General features: G+C 34.8%; 1 protein-coding gene across 1 annotated transcript in view; it reads left to right on the forward strand.

The window, feature by feature from the left end:
- The window catches only part of LOC125665416 (leucine-rich repeat-containing protein 15-like), a 996,853-nt gene extending 975,202 nt beyond the window's left edge, over window positions 1-21,651 (forward strand). Inside the window, exons 12-19 of the mRNA XM_056150956.1 lie at window positions 759-943; window positions 6,233-6,274; window positions 6,975-7,016; window positions 7,783-9,405; window positions 9,494-9,699; window positions 12,159-12,416; window positions 14,536-14,671; window positions 14,956-21,651. Of these exons, the coding sequence (XP_056006931.1) occupies window positions 759-943; window positions 6,233-6,274; window positions 6,975-7,016; window positions 7,783-7,895 (382 nt within the window). The 3' untranslated portion in view covers window positions 7,896-9,405; window positions 9,494-9,699; window positions 12,159-12,416; window positions 14,536-14,671; window positions 14,956-21,651. The remainder of the gene's footprint in view (window positions 1-758; window positions 944-6,232; window positions 6,275-6,974; window positions 7,017-7,782; window positions 9,406-9,493; window positions 9,700-12,158; window positions 12,417-14,535; window positions 14,672-14,955) is intronic.
- Window positions 21,652-22,813: the final 1,162 nt, after the last annotated feature.

A 22,813-nucleotide genomic window follows, 5' to 3' on the forward strand; every position in this document is an offset into this window, starting at 1 on the left:
AATTCCTATAATTAATACTAAATTAAGCGTAGGACAAACACGAAACCCTCTACACGTGAATGTATCTTCTGCTTTATTCTTATCTCATTGCATATCCTATGTAACGCATATTCCTTGGATCTTGATTTGACATACAGTAAAAATACTTCCAAACGACAGTGGAGAAGCTTATGCGAGGAGGTAAATCCCATGCGATGGAACAACACTGATAATGTTCCCAACTACCACCAATGCAGTAGTGTTTCAATTTTCTATCATGAATTCAACTTCCCGTATTTATGTAGCAATATTCCATAATCATCTGCATATGGTTTTTATATCTCTCAACTGATTCCATTTGCACAACCTTGTTCTGTGGATTGTCAGTTTTTAAATCGATGCAGGCTACTGACAAACAAGTCAAAGGTGCAGGGTTTTTTAAAGTTTAAAGTCAGCATTTTGCATATATTATGGTCGTTACAACGATCTAGTTTGCCAATGCAACATTTACTTGGCTCAAATAATTGGCACATTGATTTTGACTACCGATAACTCCGTTTACCTGATCATGATGTAGGGCACATGGTGGGTGTGACCGGTGTGACCGGTCCACAGGGGATATTTACTCTTCCTAGGCTCCTGATCCCACCTCTGGTGTATGCAGTGGTCCGTGTTTACCCAACTCTCTAATTTGTATTACATATAGGAGTTATGAGATTGATTGCTGTTGTTATATTCACCTTCCTTTATAACTCTCTCGTTTACCTCGGTTTTTTTAGTGATGTAGGTGGAAACCCCCTCCATTGTGATTGCAAAGTAGTTGCCTTTATCCACTTTATGAAAACAAAGCGACTGCAGTTACATCCCTACTCGTGGAGGACGGAACCTTCCTGTCAAAACCCTCTTAATTTAAAAGAAACGTTGCTGAAGGACATTTCACTTCAAGAAGTAGTTTGTGATTCAGGTAAAAAATAATCTACTATTTGGGATACATACAATGGTGTGGTCTCAACGGCAGGCATGTCACCTGGTATACGTATCCATGTAATCTAGATAATATTTTAACTGATGTGTCATAAACCATCTGTATCAGAATAAAATACATCTACATACACCAATAGTGACCAGAAGCAAATCAACAAATCTCGCGAAATGCGTCTCAAGTAGCTTAATAGTACATTCAGCATATACTGCAGGGTATAAAAGGACTTGACCTTCTTAAAATATATTTATATGGATACTACGACCAATTGCATTGTAGTAAACGACTGCATAACCGGTATCGTTTTTTTCTGTAGATATGAGTAGGCCTATATAAAAATATTACTATAATTGCCTTTTCAATTGATACAGTAATAGTAGTATAAACAATTTATTTTTCAAAAAAGTTTAGAATTTACAAAATGCAGAAAAATGAAATTTGGTATTCAAAATAATCGATCAATGCACATTTTAAGCTCGGTGTCACGGTAGCTCCATGGTAGAGCATTTGCTACATAACTGGGAGGTTGTGAGTTCGAGCCTCACTCATGCCATGGTTGTATCAACATATAAGTAGTGATTGCTCCTTCGCCAAAGGCGTATAACTTTGAGGTGATAACACGGATCTTTCAGATATGACCTAAAATACAGTGTAGCAGAGAGTGCTGGCAAGTTTTTTTTAAATTAAAATATTGAAAGGGCCGTAAGCGATAACCATCGATCTAAATGTGTGACACTTCACCTACAGCTGGTGATGTTTGAATATGAATGATATTTTTTTTTATTCGTTCATTTCAATAAATTGACCTGGTTAGTGCATGTATTGAAAGATATACATGTATAGAATTTATATACGAGAAGACGGATAACATGGTTAAATAGTGGAGCAGCAGTTGATAAGGCATTTCTGAATTTTCGACCAATACAAAGTTTGAGCTCGACGTTACGGTAGCTCCATGGTAGAGTGTTTGCTTCATAACTGCCATGTCTGTATCAACATATAAGTAGTGTTTGTTCCTTTGCCAAAGACGTATACTTTCACAGTGAGAACACGGGTATTTCATATATGACCCAATATACAGAGGCCCGGTCTAGCAGAGAGTGCTTGCAAGTTGGTTTTTTTTTTTTTTTTATAAATCTTGAAACAGCCGTAAGCGCTAGCCATAGGTCTAAATGTGTGACTCTTCACCAAAGCTGGTGATGTCTGAATATAACTCATTTTCTTTTATTCATTCTTTTCAAAAAGTTGACCTAGTTAGTGCACGCATTGATGCATTGGTAATTGAAATATATAAATGTACAAAATTTATGTACGATAAGACGGACAACATGGGTAAATAGCGAAGCAGTTGACAAGGCATTTCTTAATTTTCGACAGAACGTAAAACAAACATTCAACCAACCTACTGAGTCCAGCGAGTTCACAATCAAAGTTCCGTAAACAATACACACTATATTTGCACTGAATCTCAAAACGCTCAATTCTGAAAAGGCCCGCCGCCGCTGTCACCGACATATTCGCTTGCTGATATGTCAAAAACGATTGCTGTCCTTTATAAAGTGGCCTACAGGAATTTCTAATGGAGACCTGATATGTTATGCTCAAATAAAAATATGTTGCAAAGGTTTAATTATCTAAAACAAATAGTTCATCAAATCTTACTGTTAGGGCTGGAATGACCCATACGCCCCACGTACGGCATATTTGCAACTTTGATCTTTAAGCTGAGAAGCTTAGAGGCATCCTTGTATTTCATTTGAACGTCAATGTTCAAATTCAACAGAGGATATAGTGTGATCCAGTTACTAGGTTAACGTTTCTTAAACGCACCTAGTCCACTGATTTAGATTTTCATTACAAAAGCTCCGTGTAAAGTGAGTCTGGGTACTTTGGTATATCCAGGGGCCTGTGTTTGCCCAACTTCCTATTTTGCATTCTTTTTGGAAGTTATGATATTAATCAGTGTTCATTATATTTGGCGTTCACTCTATAACATCAATTGTTTTTATTACGAAATTTAAAACTTTACAGAATACACCCAGAACGTTTTTTCTATCAATATCCTTCCTCATAAGACATACATTTGCTGATTTCAATAAGCATGTACTTGCGTATGCGTAATCTGACTTCTCTCTCCATGTCTGCCATCACTTGCTACATGTACCCTGTTACGTCGTATCTACAAATAAAGGGCACACCGTCAAGGTCCAGTGGAATAGGGAGATCGATTGGATTTTTTCAATCCCGCCGTTAACATTTCTCGGCTTGATGGAAGAGTCTGACCATGTTCGGATTAGCTGTGGTGAAAATATATTTTTGTGCATACGTAAGCTGACATTTACTTAAAGCATCCTATTTAATCTCACTGATGCAATTTCTGGTTTGACTTTAGGATACATGCGATGATGATTATAGGTATCAAATAACTTAGACATTAAAGCACTTTTGGCATCTCTACATGTGATTTCTATAAACCACAGTGAGAGTCAGTAGTCAATAAGCTTCATTGGTACAAAAAATATATTCTACTATGATGTTTTCCTCTTATTGAATACTGCTGATCGGCACAATTTGTGTGTTTCTGTCTGTGTAAAGGGGTGACAACGTCTTTATTGCAGTTTTTCATTGTATATTGTGAAATATTTAAATCAACAAAATAAAGATAATATATTTGCACATCTCGTGTTCGTAGTAGTCCAAGGTTAATACTTATCTGTTGTTGATATATCTCCTTGTTGTACATGACACTGTGGATTGTAGTTCTTAAGTATAACTATTTAATGTGAATTCATGTTTTCTAAGTATGTCGTCCTAGCAAACTATCTTGATAAATTTAGAGGAGTTTTCACACATTTGTTACATGTTTCGACATGCTTACTACAAATATCTGCGGCCAGGTGCAAACGTTTAAAACACCAATAAATTATCCATATCATCGCCTAAAATGATTAAGTTTTCTTTTTGTACAATTTATTTTCGAGATCTTTATTTTCCTGTTCAGCATACACATACCATGTTACTAAAGCATTCCGTGTATTTCACATGCCCGATACATTGATATCGACGATGTGCTCTGCTCGCCGCTAATTCAGTCAGATGTGGCAAATAAATATTGGGTTTATATGGCTATATTAAGCCGGGGATCGGAATGAAATATGGTGGAGTTCCTCCTTAGTGTCGCTATTAGCTTACCAAATTCTTTTAAAACACACTATATTTTCTACCAAGCTTGCTACTAAGTGCCGAGAATAGGTGTAAACTTTAGACCTTATTTCAAACTGCCTGTTTATATGTCAGAACGCTCTTGGAAACTTCACGTGCTTGAATTGTATTGCAAAATATTATATGCCCAAATAGTTTAGAATAGTTTGCTTAATTACCCTTTATTGAAATTCAAGGTGTTCAAAATGTTTTCAAAAAATATACTTTTGAAATGTACCCTGTTTTATACCAATGATTAAGGGTAGATTTTTAAGATGTGTTTATAAAAGAGTCTAGCGCAGAAAATTAATGAGGATTAATTTGAGATCTATTCACGGAAATCATAAGATTAGTTTGTTCTCTAAGTGAAGTGTACTTGGGTTAATTGTGTGATGGCTTTGTTTGAATACAGATTACGACATTGAGTGGAGAATGTGTCGGTAAGTTTCGGCAAGTCTTTCGGTCATGTGAAATCCTCATGAAATACGTGTATTTTGTACCGAAATAATACTACCACTTTTCCCAATCACAATTCGGGTACACACGGATTCGATGAGTTTAGTTATATAACAAAGTGTTATAAATAATTGGCTGCTCAGTTAAGTTGAAGCGATTTATGTGAACATTTCAAACACTTATAAATGGCCGTCACATGATCAATGAAGTAATGTGACATCATAAGAAATATCTTAATATATAGCCGAGAGAATACTCCATGCAAATTGTCTGTACTTAAGTATATGAATTACAAGTTGAGATCAAAACCGGCCTCAAAATGCATTGTATGTTTTGAAAGCATTTCAAACCTCCGACAAGCCTTAACATAACTGCAGTTTCTACCTATAAGCGTAAACTGACGTGTTTCGATGCAAATGAGATTATTAAAAAGTATAACATACATTCCGAAAGCTATTCCGATACAGGGTTTCAGCTTCTCCTTGTGAAAATTTGTTATACTTGCTCTGCGTTATTATATTGACCAAGGATATGATCAGTTATTCAATTTTTTTGGACAACTTATCCCTTCCTCAACACTAAATAAACGGTTGATAAAATCGCTAGCACTAACGTTACAGTTAACCTACACGTGTTTGCTGATCCATACTACCATTGTAGAAACAACTGCGCAGTAGTGTTATATAAGTTCTATTTTGTAGCACGCGCCGATTACACACATCTACTGAGAACTAGCTTAATTGACGCAATTACAAAAACGAGCTGAAAAATGCTAATTATTCAAAATTAGTTACCAAAAATATGAACATAATACACGAGGACAAAACAGATCGGTATCTTCTACTGCTTGTTTGCGTTAGCATATCCGTGAATCAGTCCAGTGCGGGTATTATCATCACATTACGCACAGACGTTAGCCACACGAATTGCTGACACACTATTCCAAATAGTTTTGCTAAGCACATGCACAGACGACCGGATTACGAAGTGTCCCCATGTTTTTCGTCCATGACACAACGACGGTGCTGCAGATAATTACATGTTCCACCCACCACGTCATATAATGACATACAACAAACTTTCGTAGTGGTCCTCAAAATTTTACAAAAATGCTAATTATTCAAAATTAGTTACCAAAATTATCAACATAATAGACAAGAACAAAACACAGATCGGTATGTTCTACAGCTTGTTTGCGTCAGGGTATCCGTGAATCAGTCCAGTGCGGGTATTATCATCACATTACGCACACACATTACTCACCCGAATTACTGACACACTATTCCACATAATTTTGCTAGGCACTTGCACAGAGGAGCGAATTACGAAGTGTTCCCATGTTTTTCCTCCATGGCGCAACGACAGCTCTGCAAATGATTACATGTTCCACCCGCCACGTCATCCAATGACATACAACATACTTCGCCAGTGACGTTACAGATACACACATACAAAAAACACTTATACCAATGCCACCATTAACAACATGTGTATAACTAGATTATCCTATCACTCTGATATCTGTTTTGTTACGAAAACAAAATGAATATGCAACAGACAGTATATATATTTACATGTACATACAAAATATTAATTAAAATTCTACCTCTTCAGATTCCACCACTGTCACTACCGTCATAGATACAACTGTTCTTGGTAAGTATTTTACACCTATTTAAACAGGTGTAAAATTTGTACAGTAGTGCTATATAGATTTCTGGCTTCTGAAGAAGAAGAAAACAACGTATAATAGTCTATTTTGTAGACAAGAGCTGATTACACACATCTACTGAAAGCTAGCTTAATTGACGCATTAACAAAAACAAGCTGAACATTTTTACAAAAAATGTTAATTATACAAAATTAGTTACCAAAAATATAAACATAATAAATAACTTAAGGACAAAACGCAGATCGGTATGTTCTACTGCTTGTTTGCGTCAGCGTATCCGTGAATCAGTCCTGTGCGGGCATTCTCATCACATTACGCACATACATTAATCACACGAACTATGGACATATTATTCTTCATGATTTTGCTAGGCACTTGCGCAGGCGAGCGGATTACAAAATGTCCCATGTTTTTCCTCCATGACACAACAACAGCGCTGCAGATCAATACATGTTCCACCCGCCACGTCATCCAATACTATACAGCAAACTTTTATAGTGGCGTCACAGATACACATGCAAAAAACAACCAGTTATACCAATGATGCCATTAATAATGTGTATAACTAGATTACTCGAACACTATGATATCTGTTTTGTTACGACAAAAGAAATGAATATGCAACAATCAGTATATATATTTACATGTACATACAAAAGATTAATTAAAGTTCTACCTCTTCAGATTCCACCACTGTCACTACCGGCATATCCACAACGGTTATTGGTATGTATTTATTTAAACTAATTTAATTTTAATCAATTTTCATCCATTATGCGTCTGCAATTTGTCCACACAGAAGACAAGATGTGTATGGTCAGTTTATTACACTTTTTTACAATAATTTGATGATACTGCAACTACAAACCTACACTAAGTAGTAACGCAACATAGAGCAGACGTCTACAAGATACGGTACTTAATTCACCCTACCGAATGATCGTGCATTTGAGTACTGTCAGGAGGGGAGACCCAAAAGTGTTTGTAGAGAATGTTTTTTCGTCAAGATATACAGAGTTACTCTCCCATACCATGGTAATTTTTGGCACGATTATTAAAGCACCGTCACGTTCGTGGTCGTCTTTCATGGGACAAATTTTGTAGCATTTCACAAACGGTTGGTGAAATATCAATATGAATTAAAATTATAAATCTATTAACAGGGAATGCTTACATCTACGTTCCCGATCCCACCTCTGGTGTATCCAGGAGTCTGTGTTTGCCCTTATCTTAATTTGTTTGATTGATGGGATTGTTCACTATCCGTTATTTTCAATTTTCATACAGACGAAACCAGTGAACAGATGATCTAGGGGTGGCTAAGAAAATGCATGTCTTGCCTTATCAGTCTGTGTTATCTCGTTTGTCAAATACTAAGTATTAAACTCCCGGATGTCCCCTTCACTCTGAAATATCTTTAGGAATGTTTTCTAATTTCTCTCCAAAGAAATCTGTGTGTCTCTTCGTATATTAATAGTTTGTGTCTATTTAGATTTCAGATCAGCTTCCACTGAGACAGACACTGCCGTCACGGAAATTGCAGGATTTGGCAAGTATTCAACATGTACCAAAACATGTGGACATTGTATGATACACTGTTACTGATTAATCAAGTAGCAATATGCAGTATACGTCATATACAGTTGATATTTACATTCAACAATAGCCAATGTATTAATATTGACGCTGAGATTATTGAAAACATATATTTGAAATTTAATTTTTGCATGATGAATTCCAATCCACCAGGTAAACTCCATGTATAGAGATTGTATTTGTTTCCAATTTCTAAATGTCCCATGCCATCGGAAGTAAGTTCGTTTCTTTATCTATTTCTTGAAAAATATCATGAACTGTCCTACAAATGCATGCATACGTAATTTCATATCGTTAAAAAAATGTTCCACAGATGCCGCGAGAGGAATCTAATTTGAGACGACCTCGAGTATGACTTGACACGTAGCGTAGACAATTAGAAATTCTAGAACAGTCAACACAGTTTTGACAAATGTTTATATAACAACCTTTGTCTTATTTGTTGAGTCGGTCATTAAGGTATTATCAACAGAATGATTGAATGACGTGAAAACAATCATAATTTATTTCCAGGAAGTAGTATATCATCCTCAGTTGATAATTCGAATCAACTGAATCTTTACTAAAGACTGATGAAATGCAAAGTTTTGTTTTTGAGAAGGGGTGCAGAATCGCATATCCTTTACATTACTGATTGTTTAATAAGTAAGATATCCACATAGAATGCGAAAAGAAATATGGTATCCTTATATATTTCAAATCAATGTCCGTATTGTAACATATTATCCAATAGCAAAGCACACGGGTGCATTTTTAATTCGTGTATTTAAAGATATCGAAAAACGCATTGTATTGAAAATAAAAAGGGATAAATGAGAATTGCCACAAACAATGTTCAAATAAATCCATGGAAGATTAATCGATGCACTGTTACCTAGACAACGTAAGAGGCATGCATCCCTGTCGATGTATTCAACATTGGTAAGTATTTATATCCTATAATCAACGCTGGTGAGTACAGGTTTTTGTTTTCCAACAGAATAAACTAATATAGAACAAAAGAACCAGAAGGTGCATCGCTATGTACAAGTCATATGTTTACCCGGAATGTACAACATATACGTTGATTTGATATTTACAAGTTTTACGTATCATTAGTGTCTAAAAGGTATAAATGTACTCGGTACGTATAATACATACATCTGTTTGGTATTTACATGTGATATATTTACTTGGTATGTACACGTTACACGTTTATTCGGTATACGCGTATTGTGTGCGTCCAGAGAGAACGGGATAATAATAATTATAATAACAACAAAAATCACAAACATGGAATATGGTAAGTATTCAATGTTTTAATCAATCTTTCTATCATCTTATTTTGACATTTTAGGATATCAGAAAAGTGGACGTGTTTCTCTGTTGCTTCGACAATGACATGGTCTGCATGTAGTCGGGATTTTGGGAGAACACGATCGGATGCTGACAGTTGCTTTGTGTTACCAGGACTTCAGCCATTTCCTTTGAGGTCGGGATTTCGCAAGTTCTACGGCCGATATGGTAATCTGGATTACAGGTATAATGCCTCATTGGATTTGATAATGTCTTACCATGTTCATGCAAACTGTTAGGCCGTTTTTTTTTTATAAAATGGTTTGATCCAGATTGTCCCGCTTATATGATGGAAACAGAGGGTTTACGGCAGGTGTGGCCGATCAACAACGAATGTTGCCTCCTCCTAGACAGCTGAATCCCCGCCAGTGTTTCTAATGGTTGGTGTTTGTCCTATTCTCAATGCAGTGTTCTAAATACGATTTTTGAGATGTAACACGGCTTATTATCTTCAGTATTCCTAGAGGAACGGATAAATGTGAGTAACAGACAGCTATACAGTTCATGACTTAACATTCGATTGCAACATTCCCCATTCTTTGATGAACGACCTGCATGATATTTTGAAAGATGGTTGTTGATGAAACAGTGAGAATAATGAAACATAATTAATATCATAATTATTGATGATTCAATTTCTCTATTTTTTAATGTCTAGTCACTTTATTACTTCTGATTTGATAAACCCAGAAAGCTAGATGACACGCACATTCACGTTCATGTGTCTAATACGGGGTTTCGATATGCCTCGTACACTTCTGATCCATACTAACAGGATATCACGTTCTTCATTTTCATATATAGCCCATCGTCTGGCATAATATTCAATGTCATTTATAATATACATGACATTCTGTCTGAAAATGAAAGATGGTTTGTTTTAAATATGTTACAAAATATAGTACATTTAACCCTAACGCGTATACACGTGACGATCTATCATTGCTGCCATGGATGCATTATTTCCAATTCGGCCCATTACAGTCCAAAGTCAGTAGTCAAAACTTATCTGAAATGAATATAATTCCTTTAACCACAATCAATGAATTTGTTGTCGAACTCCAAATCGTACTATCTCCGTACGAATATGATTTAACAGTGATTATGTTAGTATTTGTTTTCTTTCAATCCATGCAGATGATCCCCTGGACACTAAAAATACTGCATCTTAATTCCAGTCTACGTTGTCCAGTGTGGACCAGGACTTAGATTTTTTTGAACACATTGATTTCAGATGATTTCATCGCATGTGTGTTATATCCTTTGTATCCTAAAATTGCATACATATCTTCGTTAAACTGGTTTAAGAATGATTCAGCTCCTTAAAATGTTCCTAATTTATAGGGATCAGAAGTAACAGTGAAGAGTAGCCATTTCAACCTCAGCCTTCAATGATGTTGTAGTCAATACACAATCCCTGTGCTTACAGTTTACCTATCATTGAGAAATGCAAGTGGTTTTAAGAAAATGTCCATCTTTGTTAGTTCAAACATAGTAAACATGTGTGAACGTGATCGGGAAAACTCCCATTAGTAGTTTTTATTATATATTTAAATTCCATTTTACTAAAGCTTAATGTTAGTCCGTGGTTTTTAGTACACGGTGAATATATTTAATTGCAAATTGTCGGTATTTTTGAAGTAGGTCGGTATCTTGGTATATTTCCATTCCTTGCAACCAATGAACTTTTTACTCTCGAGGGCTCGGCTCCATTACTTTTATGAAATGGATAGGTAATCGGACATTACCCTATATATTGAAATACTGGCATATGTTCTTTCTGTTAGAAAACAATCCACTTTTTCAAAATTTAAGAAAGTGTCTCGTTACAGATTTTTAATTTTATCTTATTTTGTAATAACGTTAAGAATAATAAAAAGTACATCATTAACATTGTTATTAATATAGAACCCTGTTGATAGTTCTTACATATGATAATAATTGCTATTACAATCAGTTGATGGGCTATCAAACATATTTCGATATTGCTTTACTTTCTGGTTCAACATGTTTGAAACGACTTATGGAACCATAATTATCGACAGCTAAAGTATCCTGAGTACATCGTTCCCGATTATATGCTGAGTAGTATGCACAAATTATAAGTATGTGGTATATCTAATACCACTGAAAGGAAGGGGTTGTGTATTCTAATATTTTCTCGGCAACTATGGATATATTGAGGATTTCGATTTCAGATTGAATTCCGATATGTGAGAGTTAAAAGAATATATATATTTGTTGAGTCTACTTTTTCACAGCTGAATTTTGTCAAATTTTACGCGAGGAAATCTCAGACAAAATATTTATAATTAGATTAATTGATTGATTTAATGCCCCTCTCCATGTTTGTCAAGCATATGGAGACGTCAGCATTACCTATGAAGGCTGCAAAATTGAGACCTATGATCAGTGCTTACGGCTTTTGAACAGGAAGGAATATTTATTACGCCATACCTGCTATGACATGGGGTCTCGGTTCTTGTGTTCTCATCATAAGGACCGCCCCATTTAGTCTCCTCTTATGACAAACAAGGAGTACTAACGGACCTATTCTAACAAGGATCCCCTCGGGAGCATTCCTAATCAAAAATACAAAGACGATTGTACACTCGTTATATTCACCGTTTTCTTATTTTACAAAATGATGATCTAATCGTTGTGTATATATTTTCACCAAAACTCCAATTCATCATTTGAAATTCACAAGGATTCCGTTCATCTGTGAAATATATCAACACCCCAATCATCCTACTGAATATATCTGTAACATAAAGAGCAGTGTTAATTCTATATCATTTTTGCTGGGAGAACAAAATAATCTTGATTATGTTCTGAAATCAAACACAAAGCTTCCAATGTAGAGGAATGATGAAATATAATGGAATGAAGTATAAACTATGTATGTTTCTTCAAATAGTTAATTCTTTGTTACAGACGGGGATTGTATCACCAGTAAGAGAAGGAACAATATGGCCACTTGATGCTTCCCATTCTGTTTAATGGACAACCCACTACTGACACTTTACTTCAATTGGCCATACTGTGAACTAGCATCCGCTTCGACCGGAGGGAGAGTCAACCTTCGATGAACTGGGGATTCACTCTGCGGAAATACATTACTCCCATCTGTTAAACTCTTGTAATTACAGGGAACATCCATATAGGGTTTTCCAGTCTTCGTGACTACGGAAGGTATTGTGTCTGTTTATATGATGCTTACATTGCAATTCAAATTCTCATCTTACGTATTGCTTGTTGATATTTCTTACCGTATAGCCACTTTGTAACAAGATCGTAGAGGCTTTAAATGTTGAAAAAGCTCAAAATCGCATATGGTGTTTATATCTCTCAAATGAATCGATACTCAAGAGCTTGTTCTGTGTCAATCTCTACCCAGCGTTATCGTTCCCGCTACGCTCCACTAATACCTCTGTCAACGTCTAAAAAGTTATATCAAAATGTACAAAAACTAACTTAGCATATCGAACTGTATTGATAATATCTGAGCAAATCAAACACTTCTCTGATTTTTTTTTTAATCAGAAGATGGTAAATATGAGACACCTGAGCGAATTAGAAGGTTTATATAAATATTCATTCATTCAATAATACTAGTATAATCATGGGATTCGTTGTTTTTGTGAACCTACTTTAAGATTTAAAGCATAAAACTATTATCCATGATGCTATAGGTATAGGTAAGTTTTGCCAAGAATCTTGTCATTTAGACGTTGACAGAGGTGTTGTAGCGCAGCGTAATACGCCCTCTGGTGAGAGATCTGTGTGTTGTAGCATTTCAAATCGAGGCAGGCTAGTGACAAAGAAGTTGGTGGTGCAGGGGTTTGAACAATATCTTTTGAATTCAGTATTTTACAAACTATATGTTCGTTATAACGATATAGTTTGCCAATACAACATACCATTATGTCAAATGCTGTATGACGTGTTCCATACTGATTGTTAGGTCGTTTTTGGCTAACTGAATTTGACTACGGATTACTCCTTTTAACTGATAAAGATATAGGACTCTTTGCCGGTGTGACCAGTCGACAAGGGTTGTTTACTCCTCCTAGACACCTGATACCACCTCTGGTGTATTCAGGGGTCCATGTTTGTCCAACTCTTTATTTCATATTGATTATAGGAGTTATGAAAATGATCACTATCCCTTACCTTCACCTTTCAGGTTAATACATTATCAGATGTAGATACCATATTCTATCTGCCAACTTACATTGAAACGCATTGTACAAATAATAAGTAAGTCCGTGACCCACATCATAAATACTAATAAGATATATGGTAGTTTGCCTGGTAACTTTAAATTTGCAAAAGTTACTGCAGCCTTTAAATGAGGGATAGATTAAGTCTCAATAACAAAAGACCCATTTCTATTTTACAAACATTATCAAAGTTTTAGAAATGACATGCAACAACAAACATACGCTCTTTTTACAGACATGATATATTACAAAAACCCCAGGCGGACTTCATGCGATTACACTCTTGTCAAAAAACCCTAAAAACCACAGCAACTTACAAGTATGTTTTTTTCTACTTTAGTAAAAACTTTTGATCTTGTAAATCATGAAAATCGTCAATAACTACAATTGACAATGTTCATCTTACCATTTTTCAATAGTTTCTATAATACTTATATTAAAGACGTCGATTTGATGCTGGTTTAGCGGGAGGGGGGTGGACAATTATTTTAATTCTGTAGGTTTTTGAGATCGTTTGTCTAGGTGACAGGTAGAAAAATATCGTTAAATGTGAAAAGTATAATCCTACTTCCTGTCTTGATCGTGTGTATTCTTTTTTTCATTTCTAAGAATTCTTTTGTGGCAACATACCATCTATCACACACCGTTTTACGTTCCGCGTTTTAGCAACACGCATTTTAATGTTCGTTTAACCCTAATAGGAAACCCTTCTAGAAATAAAATGTGAATACATCTGAATATCTGTCTAGACATACAAGTCCATCTACAATAGTAAAGCCACGGTGTTGGTGGTTGTGAGAGTTCCCCAGATTGAACAAAATATTAATTCCTGCCACATACCTATGTTTTTCTTCTCGTTTGTTGATGTGATTAATATTTCTTTTTACAATATTTAAGCCACGGTGTTGGCAGTTGTCAAAGCTTCTGATATTGAACAGAACTTTAATTTCTCTCACACACTTATCTTTTATTATTATTATTTTTATGTAATTTATATAATTTTAAATGTTATAAGTACATGTATCTGTTGGTTGACTCTTAATTTCTAAGCGTTAATGGAAACTCATCAATACTTCGGTTTTTGATAGGAATCAGAAGTATCGAAATCCCGTAGGAATTTCAACCAAACCTTGAATGAAGTGGTTTTGCACGACCTACTTTCTGTATGGTGAATTGAAAATACTCCACGTGTAAAATGGTACACGATGACAAAGATACCCAAGGGTATTTATTCAGGAATTCATCTCTTAACTAATTATGGACAAATTGGCAATTTTTGGTATAAATTACCAGACTACTAACAATTTTCATATCAATGAAAACCATTAGTAAACATGCATCGAGGAAACTCTGATCAGGTAAAATACCAAACCCATTTACTGAGTATCTGCATGGAAATATACATTTATGATTTTAGATATTGTAGTACAATTAATTATTTCATTTTCATTGATTGCATCAATGAGTATGTTTACGATCAATACATCAAATGTTTTAATGCATTACAGGAGATATTTCAGTCATAACCAGATCCACAACGGTTGAAATCCGCAGAAATCAACTCTAAGTTGTTGAAGGACTTATTGAACCACGTTATCTAGCAGTCCATGTCTGAAAGTTACGCCGTTCCGGAATGCACATCGAGGACGATATGCCAAGGGTTGTATACGGAGTGCCAGTATGTGACGATACACGGTACACTGTCCGTCATTGAGAAGATAAAGATAACACACGTGTTCTAATATGGTATGGTAATCTGACGAGAAACTGACGTTCTGTTTGAATATAATTTATATTTAGACATGGCGGATTTGAAATAAATGGTTTAAACTTTCATTTGTTAACTTTCAACAACGTTTCATTATCTACTTTTAAATTTTGAATGTTTATTTGTGATTTCCTAAAATACATTGACTATATCCAATATTTAGAAAAGAAACTTGGAGTAGTAGGCTAATACAAAACTCCAACAACTGTGTACACTTGACAACTTTTAATCACCATGGAGATATGGCTGAAATATCTTTAACGCGATGTAAAACACCATGATGGCAGTGGACTGATTTCGAAAAGAGACAATCTAAATAAATCTGTTACATAAAAAATGCCCTCAAACGTTCTTAAACTTATCTATTTTCAAACTTATCTTCACGGTGATAATCACATACGGGAAGGATTAAACTGTTATCATATACAGGGGGCATTATGTAGTTTCACATGTTTCATTTTTGAATCTTTGAAAGTGGATGGCTACATGTTTGTCATAATAAGCATTTATTGTATAGAGACAGCGCATTTTATTTATTTTCTATTGGGTTGTTAAATGACGCATTTGAAAGACATGTCTAATTTTCTACCATTTCTTTATATGAGCATTATATATGTTCCTGGTTAGCTATGTCATCTTGTTGTATGGATGCAATGTCACAGTAAAATGTTTCCTTTTTTAAAATTAAGCATAAGTCTTTTTAAACTCTGATACAAATTATGATGGAATTCATGATAGGTGGGATCAGGAGCTTAGGCAGAATACCACAAGCCCCTCTTCACCGGGTACACCTAATGTGAGTCATATATTTTGACCAGGAAAACATAAGTAACCTGTAGTTAAAATCACTATGTAAAGAATTACCTAATAATTGATGTGCAGCACGTCAGATTCTGCCATTGCGGAAATATTATCTTACATTTCAACTTATACATCCCAGAATGCAACAGAAAACCACGCATTACCCAATTTCAGATTGGCTAAGAGACCTGCAGGTTGCTTAATCAGTTCAATAAACCTAAGAGAAAAACATGTATCATCAAACTAAATTATTTCAATGATTGATTAAATAGTGTTTATCGTCCCTCTCGAGAATATTTCACTGATAAAGAGAAGTCACCATTGCCGGTGAAGGGCTACAAAATTTAGGCCTATGCTCGGCGCTTATGACCTTTGAGCAGGGAGGGATCTTTATCGTGCCACACCTGCTGTGACACGGGACCTCGGTTTTTGCGGTCTTATCCGAAGGACCGCCCCATTTACTCGCCTTCTACGATAAACAATTTCCATGTTGATCCTACCCAAATACTCTATGATAAATTAAAACCACTATGCACCGTATACGATATATTTGTGCATTTTAAAGTTATACTATACATATGGCGATATATTGCATTATACAAGCGCTTACTGGCAGTGCAACTAGCTAAAATCACAAAAGTTTACAGACCGTGAAAATATAATTTGCTGTGAAGTTTCTTTATATCGATATTTGAAATAATTTTCCAAACGAAAAGCAGAAAATGAAGAGAATAAAACAATATCTATCAAATATACATAGACACAAACAAAATAAAATATATTCGATTCAACTTGAATTCAGGATGATCAACGTTCGTTATTTTCACCTTTCATGTGTTACGAGATTGATCTCTATTCGTTTTCTCCACCTTGTTTTCAAACGTTCGAAAGTTTCAAAAACAGTTTTCCCCATCGACTACGTACCTCGAATCGCTTGATTCGACTCTGATTTAGTGTTTTGTCAGTGTGATACGATAGCTTTGGTTAATCGGTTTTCATAACGGTCTATTATTTATCTGTGAATCCATCATTATTAGGAGCTTACTTGCACATTTGATGCATATACATGTACATTATTTAATAAGTGGGGAAGTGAACAGATCACCTAAATTCTTACAGCGTTTATATGACACAATGGGTAATTCAGGGAGAATTACTTTGTACTGTTAATTCTCTATAAGGAGATACCACTATTTTGATGATATCTGTTATTTTTTGGAGTCAAGGCTTGCATTCGATTACAAAAAAAACAAGAAAGTGGGATATTTGTGTTTTGATAGCAGTTTGCACCGTCTGCACTGTGTCTCTGTTTGACATTTTGTCCATGTTAATTTCATTTTAGGACAACCTGTTTTTGAGATCAGTTTAATTTGAAAAAATTTCGTTACGTGCAATAGTTTGACTTTTTTTTTTTCTTAAATATCGAATAGTATCACTCTAAATGAATCCTTTAAAACATAGGATTGTGAGCACCCTTGTGATCCAAAGATTGGAAAATATTTATGAGTTTAATGCATACTTTGATCATTATTATTGAATTAGTTTCCTTTGTATGTAATTTTATCTAAGATATGCATACTTTACTTTGAAATTACGTGTGTGAATTTCAATAATGGATGATGAGTATTGGCTTTAGCGAAAAGATTAATGATCACAGTCTCATGAATGATAATTAACCCATCCTCACTTTTTTGTTTAGAATTTTGTTGATGGGTTGATGCATGCAGAGGTTGGATCAGGTGCTTAGGAAATGTAAACATCACGTGTCGACCGGTTACACCCGCTGTGAGCCCCGCATGTCTTGATCAGGCAAACGGAGTAATCCGTAGTCAAAATCAATGTGTTAAGAACAGCCTAACAATAATCAATTTACTATTGGGTATTGAAAATTGTGAAACAATATGCTTTCTTATCAGTCATCGTGCTTACAATAAATGGATACAAACTATAATCCTGGTCTTTCTGTTCATCAGTTGTCTTAGCTTTGTTCACGGTCTTACAAGTGCTGGCATCGACTGTTAACGTCCTTGGATATGTGATTTGTAATAGTAGGACATGTTCTTTGTGTTGTGGGATCGATAAAGTTTCATGGCAACTACTGGTTTGTCAAAGTTGCGAATAAAGGATGCGTTGAATTTATTTCTTGAAACTTCTTGAAACTTGTGTGGAAATTCTCAGTTTAATACCCCCCAAAAACTTGAAAATGTAGCTATCCACCCAAATCATGACGTGGAATTCTAATTAAATCAAACGATTGAATAAATCTAAATGAACGTATTTCTACGATTCCATAAAAAATATCGATCACTAGAATTTGAGGTAACCCTACGTTGGTTTGTATATCTGTATATATCTCTGAATACCCAACGCAGATTGTATTCCTTTTATATTTGTTTGTACATATTATCTTTAAACAAAGTTTTAAGTCATCATTAATTGGCATACAATCGGAATACAACATTCGTCGCGAATAGATGGATAAGTTCCGCGTACTACAGTGTAAGTACATACATCCGGAGATTTTGATGATTCTACTATCAGCCAATGTAGCCTATTCTGATCTATTAACACGATAAAGTCAATGGCTGAGAGTGCATTTCCGTCTGTTACAATTGTAAAATAACAGTCAGTTCAACATTTGATATGTTACTTTCTATTTGATGATATTCTCAGATAAAGAATTTAAATGCAATTTACATGTTTAATGGGTTGACTTTCTTATGTTATTTGCTAAATAGAATGAGCAAAAATAGGCAAAACTTACTTTAATTCCTAAAAAGAAACAGTGACGAGATAATCAATTCTACACTGTAGAGACATATACCGTACCACGTTCCTGAGTTCGTGTGTATATCAATCAATATAAATATATGTATATATCTGTCTATTTACATTAATCCTCGCTACCTTATTCTAGAAATTAAATAGAATCACCTGGATACTACAATAGTTTATTTGATATTTGTAACATTTCTTGTTTGATAAAGTGTTACCAAAATGCACAAAGGCTAAGCCCGTTCTGGGTCCGAACTCTGTGATACCATTACTGTAGAAAGGGGTCTAACTCTTACCCAGATAAAGAAAACTACCCACTCGCTTCAATTGCCTAAACAACCAGAAACTAGGTGCGATATGCGAAATTTGTCGGTCTCCTTGCATAGAATAATGTTATAACTAACTATATGTCCCAGCAACATGTTCTTGAAATAACAGAGATATTCGTCATAGCTCTCTAGATTCCACCTGTTTGTTGTTAGTAGGACAGTTTCCGGTTCAGGTCAACTGGTTGTATTTTGCCTATGACAGCAGCGGAATTCAGACTAATGTGGAAGATTTTGGTCCTATCAATTAAAATTTCATACCAAATATACGTTAGTTACTTCCTCATATATGTACTTTAATAATGTTTCTATATTCGTTCTATCTTGGTTGTTTCTTTTAGAAAAGATCAACTCCTGATTCTATCTGCTACTAAAGACCTGAAATACCTGAAACTTGAAAGAAGGTGAAAATGGGTAAAACTGATCTAAATGAAATAAAATAGACAAAAAATATTAAGAAAGCCAAAAAATAATGTTCAATCTATTTCTCTAGGTCCAATGTCACAAGAAAAATGTTTTGATCAATTGTAAGGTTTTTAAGATTAAGTATACAGTGTCTTTCATTAAAATGGCAGTTGATGCTGCTGAGGAGAAATTGAGTCGTGTAACGTCTACACGAAGAGCATTATGAACGTATGAGGAAGTAAGCAGCGGACATCTGATGTGAAATTTTAATCGATACGTCCGAAATCTCTGTAAAATGAACATGTTTATCAATGACATAAGGCCTCGTGTATTGCAAGTTTTAAATCTTAGAGAAAATTGGAGTCTAAATATTTATGCAATTTAATCATTATCGTCAAAAAAGCGAATGTATTTCAATACACTGTCCTTTTTATATTGTCAAGTCACACCTCATTGACAGGAGAGCTATTGAGTTGTCACATGAAAAAAACCCAGCAAATATCTTTGAAACTAAAATGATTTCCTTCACGAATAGACGAAAATCATATACCTTGTATTCTTATTTCATTAACAAGCCCTATGGAAAATGACTCATGCGTTACATTAAATTTGGAATTTCAGAACTATAGATATCTGTGTCCGGGTTCTTGTTTGCCCTACTCTGGTTTTGTATTATTTATAGGAATGAAATTGATCACTATTCCTTGATCTTCACGTTTGATGAATCCATTCCGATCTTTCCAAATGTGGAGTTAAGAGATTGTTTAAATATTGGCAAGGTTGAAATCCAGCATCTTTGCATATTTTTTATAGGAAGTCCAGAGTATTTTACGTAGAATCAGAGTAGTGTGTAACAAATTAACGGGTTTTTTTTATGACTGATCACAAGATATGTATGTTCCTGTGCTCTATTTCAATTCAGAAAGCAACTGACAAGGGTTTGAAAAGTCCTCTATAACGTCAGCATTTCGTACATTCTATCATATTTACTTAGTGATTTAATTCGCAAATAGGAACTATCACTGGGTCCAATAATATCTGACGTGTTTCGTACCATATGTTAGGTCTTTCTTTACACATTTATTTCAACTACTGATTACGCCGTTTACCTAATCAAGACAAAAGGACCAGGACGGATGTGGCCGGTGAACAGGGAATGCTTACTCATTCTTGGCACTTGATCCAACCTCTGTTTTGTCAAGGGGTCCTTGTTTACCCTATCCTTGATTTTGTAATCTTTTAAAATTATGAGATTAATCACTGTTCATCTTCTTCACCTTTCATCCACAAGTCAATTGAAATGAAGACATGGCACAGATACACTGATCCTTTGGGAATCCGGGTTAGAATGGTCATTACTACCCCTTGCTTGTCGTAAGAGGTGATTAAATGAGAGGGTTCTTCGGATGAGACCGCAAAAACAGAGGCCCGGTGTCACAACAGATGTGTCACGATATATATTCCTCCCTGCTCAAAGGCCATAAGCGCCGAACGTAGGTCTAAATTTTGGAGGCCTTCACCGGCAATGGTGACGTTTCCATATCAGTGAAAAATTCTCTCAAGGGACGTTAAACAATTTACAATATGTTTAGAATTTCAATAGCGGAAGTGTCGTGGGGTCATTTTGAAATGTTTACATATCAATGACCTATGAGATTTAAGTGTATTATTATCACGTGTTCGATTGCGAATCCCGGGGTTGTGTTGTCACTTTCTAGCACACGCACGCTCTTCTTGAGCAAGTCTCGTTTTTTTATGTTAGTTATATTTGAATTAAAACAGCAATTTCTTTTGTTGTTGTTGTTGTAAAAATGAGGGTCCGCCATTTATTTTGTTTACCTCGCATTATATTGCCGCGGACACACAGGTTTCCATAGTTTTTCACAAACGTTGTGATTTTTATCTATGGTTTTTCCTGGGCGGCGAGGGAAGCATATTTTTGATATCTTGAAAATATAAGTATTACAAGTTTGTGTTTTGTCAAACAATGTCTATGATTGCTTTGTATTACGTGTTGTTTGTGGTGTATATGTACTCAAAATAAATATCATCTCGCACGATGCATTGTATTATAAAATTGATGTTTCACTGGTTTGTTTGTTTACTTATAAATGTTTACATAACACAAATTATGTTTTTTATTCCTGCATTTAGAAGGTCAAATTGTTGGCTGTCAACATTAAATGAGTTATATTTTAATGTTTGACATAAAAAATGAAACTCATCAACTCTTCTATTTATTTAGTCGTATTGCTGTTTTTCTATTTGATGATTCAAATTGGCTAAAAACTGTAATAATAATAATTGCATCATTCATTTACAACAAATTGGATGTTAGAATTACAAATTGCAAGTCAGTCTTGTATTTTTGGTATTAAAAATCAAAACACGAATAACTGTAGAAGCAACAAATTAACAAAACAAAATGGATCATAATATTTTCAATGTATGTATGTAAAGATTATCTCTATCTATTTGTTTTTCTCTCTTTTTTCCCTTTTACATACGTGTTACTTTTAGAGCCTTGCTTTGCGGACGGACTTTCGGCCCGTCCAAGCTTCGCCCGGTAATACATGTATATATATATATATATATATATACATATATATATATATATATATATATTATAGCTCTTTGGACGAATAAGGCATGTCCTAATTCGCTCCGCTTTTAACATTGATTGGCAAGCCCAAAGACCAAGAAACATGTAGTCTGCGTTGTAAATACGTTTGTAAATTAGTGTAGTTGTAGTGCTAGATGTATTTATATGTAGTTTTTGTTATTATGCTCTGTTGATATTGGCCACATTATGTAATTCTTTTCGTTTGTCTTGAAGAAGGGACGGGTCGTCCCGAAAATTTGACAATCTGGTTGTTCGTGACGTTGGTCATTTTAGTGCTTTGTATATATATATATATATATATATATATATATATATATATATATATATATATATGATGTTACAGTGATTCAGCAGTCTCTTTTGAATTCGGCATTTCGCAAATTGTATATGTGTTATAACGATCTAGTTTGCCAATACAACCTATCATTAGGTCAAATGTTTTCCAATGTGTTCCATACCAAATATGCCCCAATAACTATACTCTATACGCTGTAATAACAACGCTCTTTGAAATAGGTGCCCGTGCCAAATGTATGTTTTTGTTGAAAAATTTAATTCTGTTGAATAGGCCTTCTAATTTATAATATCTATACGATCCATCGATGTAATTGCTGCTGATAAAATCCGAGCAGCCAAGGCCGCACTTGAAGTCAAACTAATTGACATCT

This window comes from Ostrea edulis, chromosome 10 (genome assembly GCF_947568905.1).
Source record: "Ostrea edulis chromosome 10, xbOstEdul1.1, whole genome shotgun sequence".
In the NCBI taxonomy this organism is placed as follows: domain Eukaryota; kingdom Metazoa; phylum Mollusca; class Bivalvia; order Ostreida; family Ostreidae; genus Ostrea; species Ostrea edulis.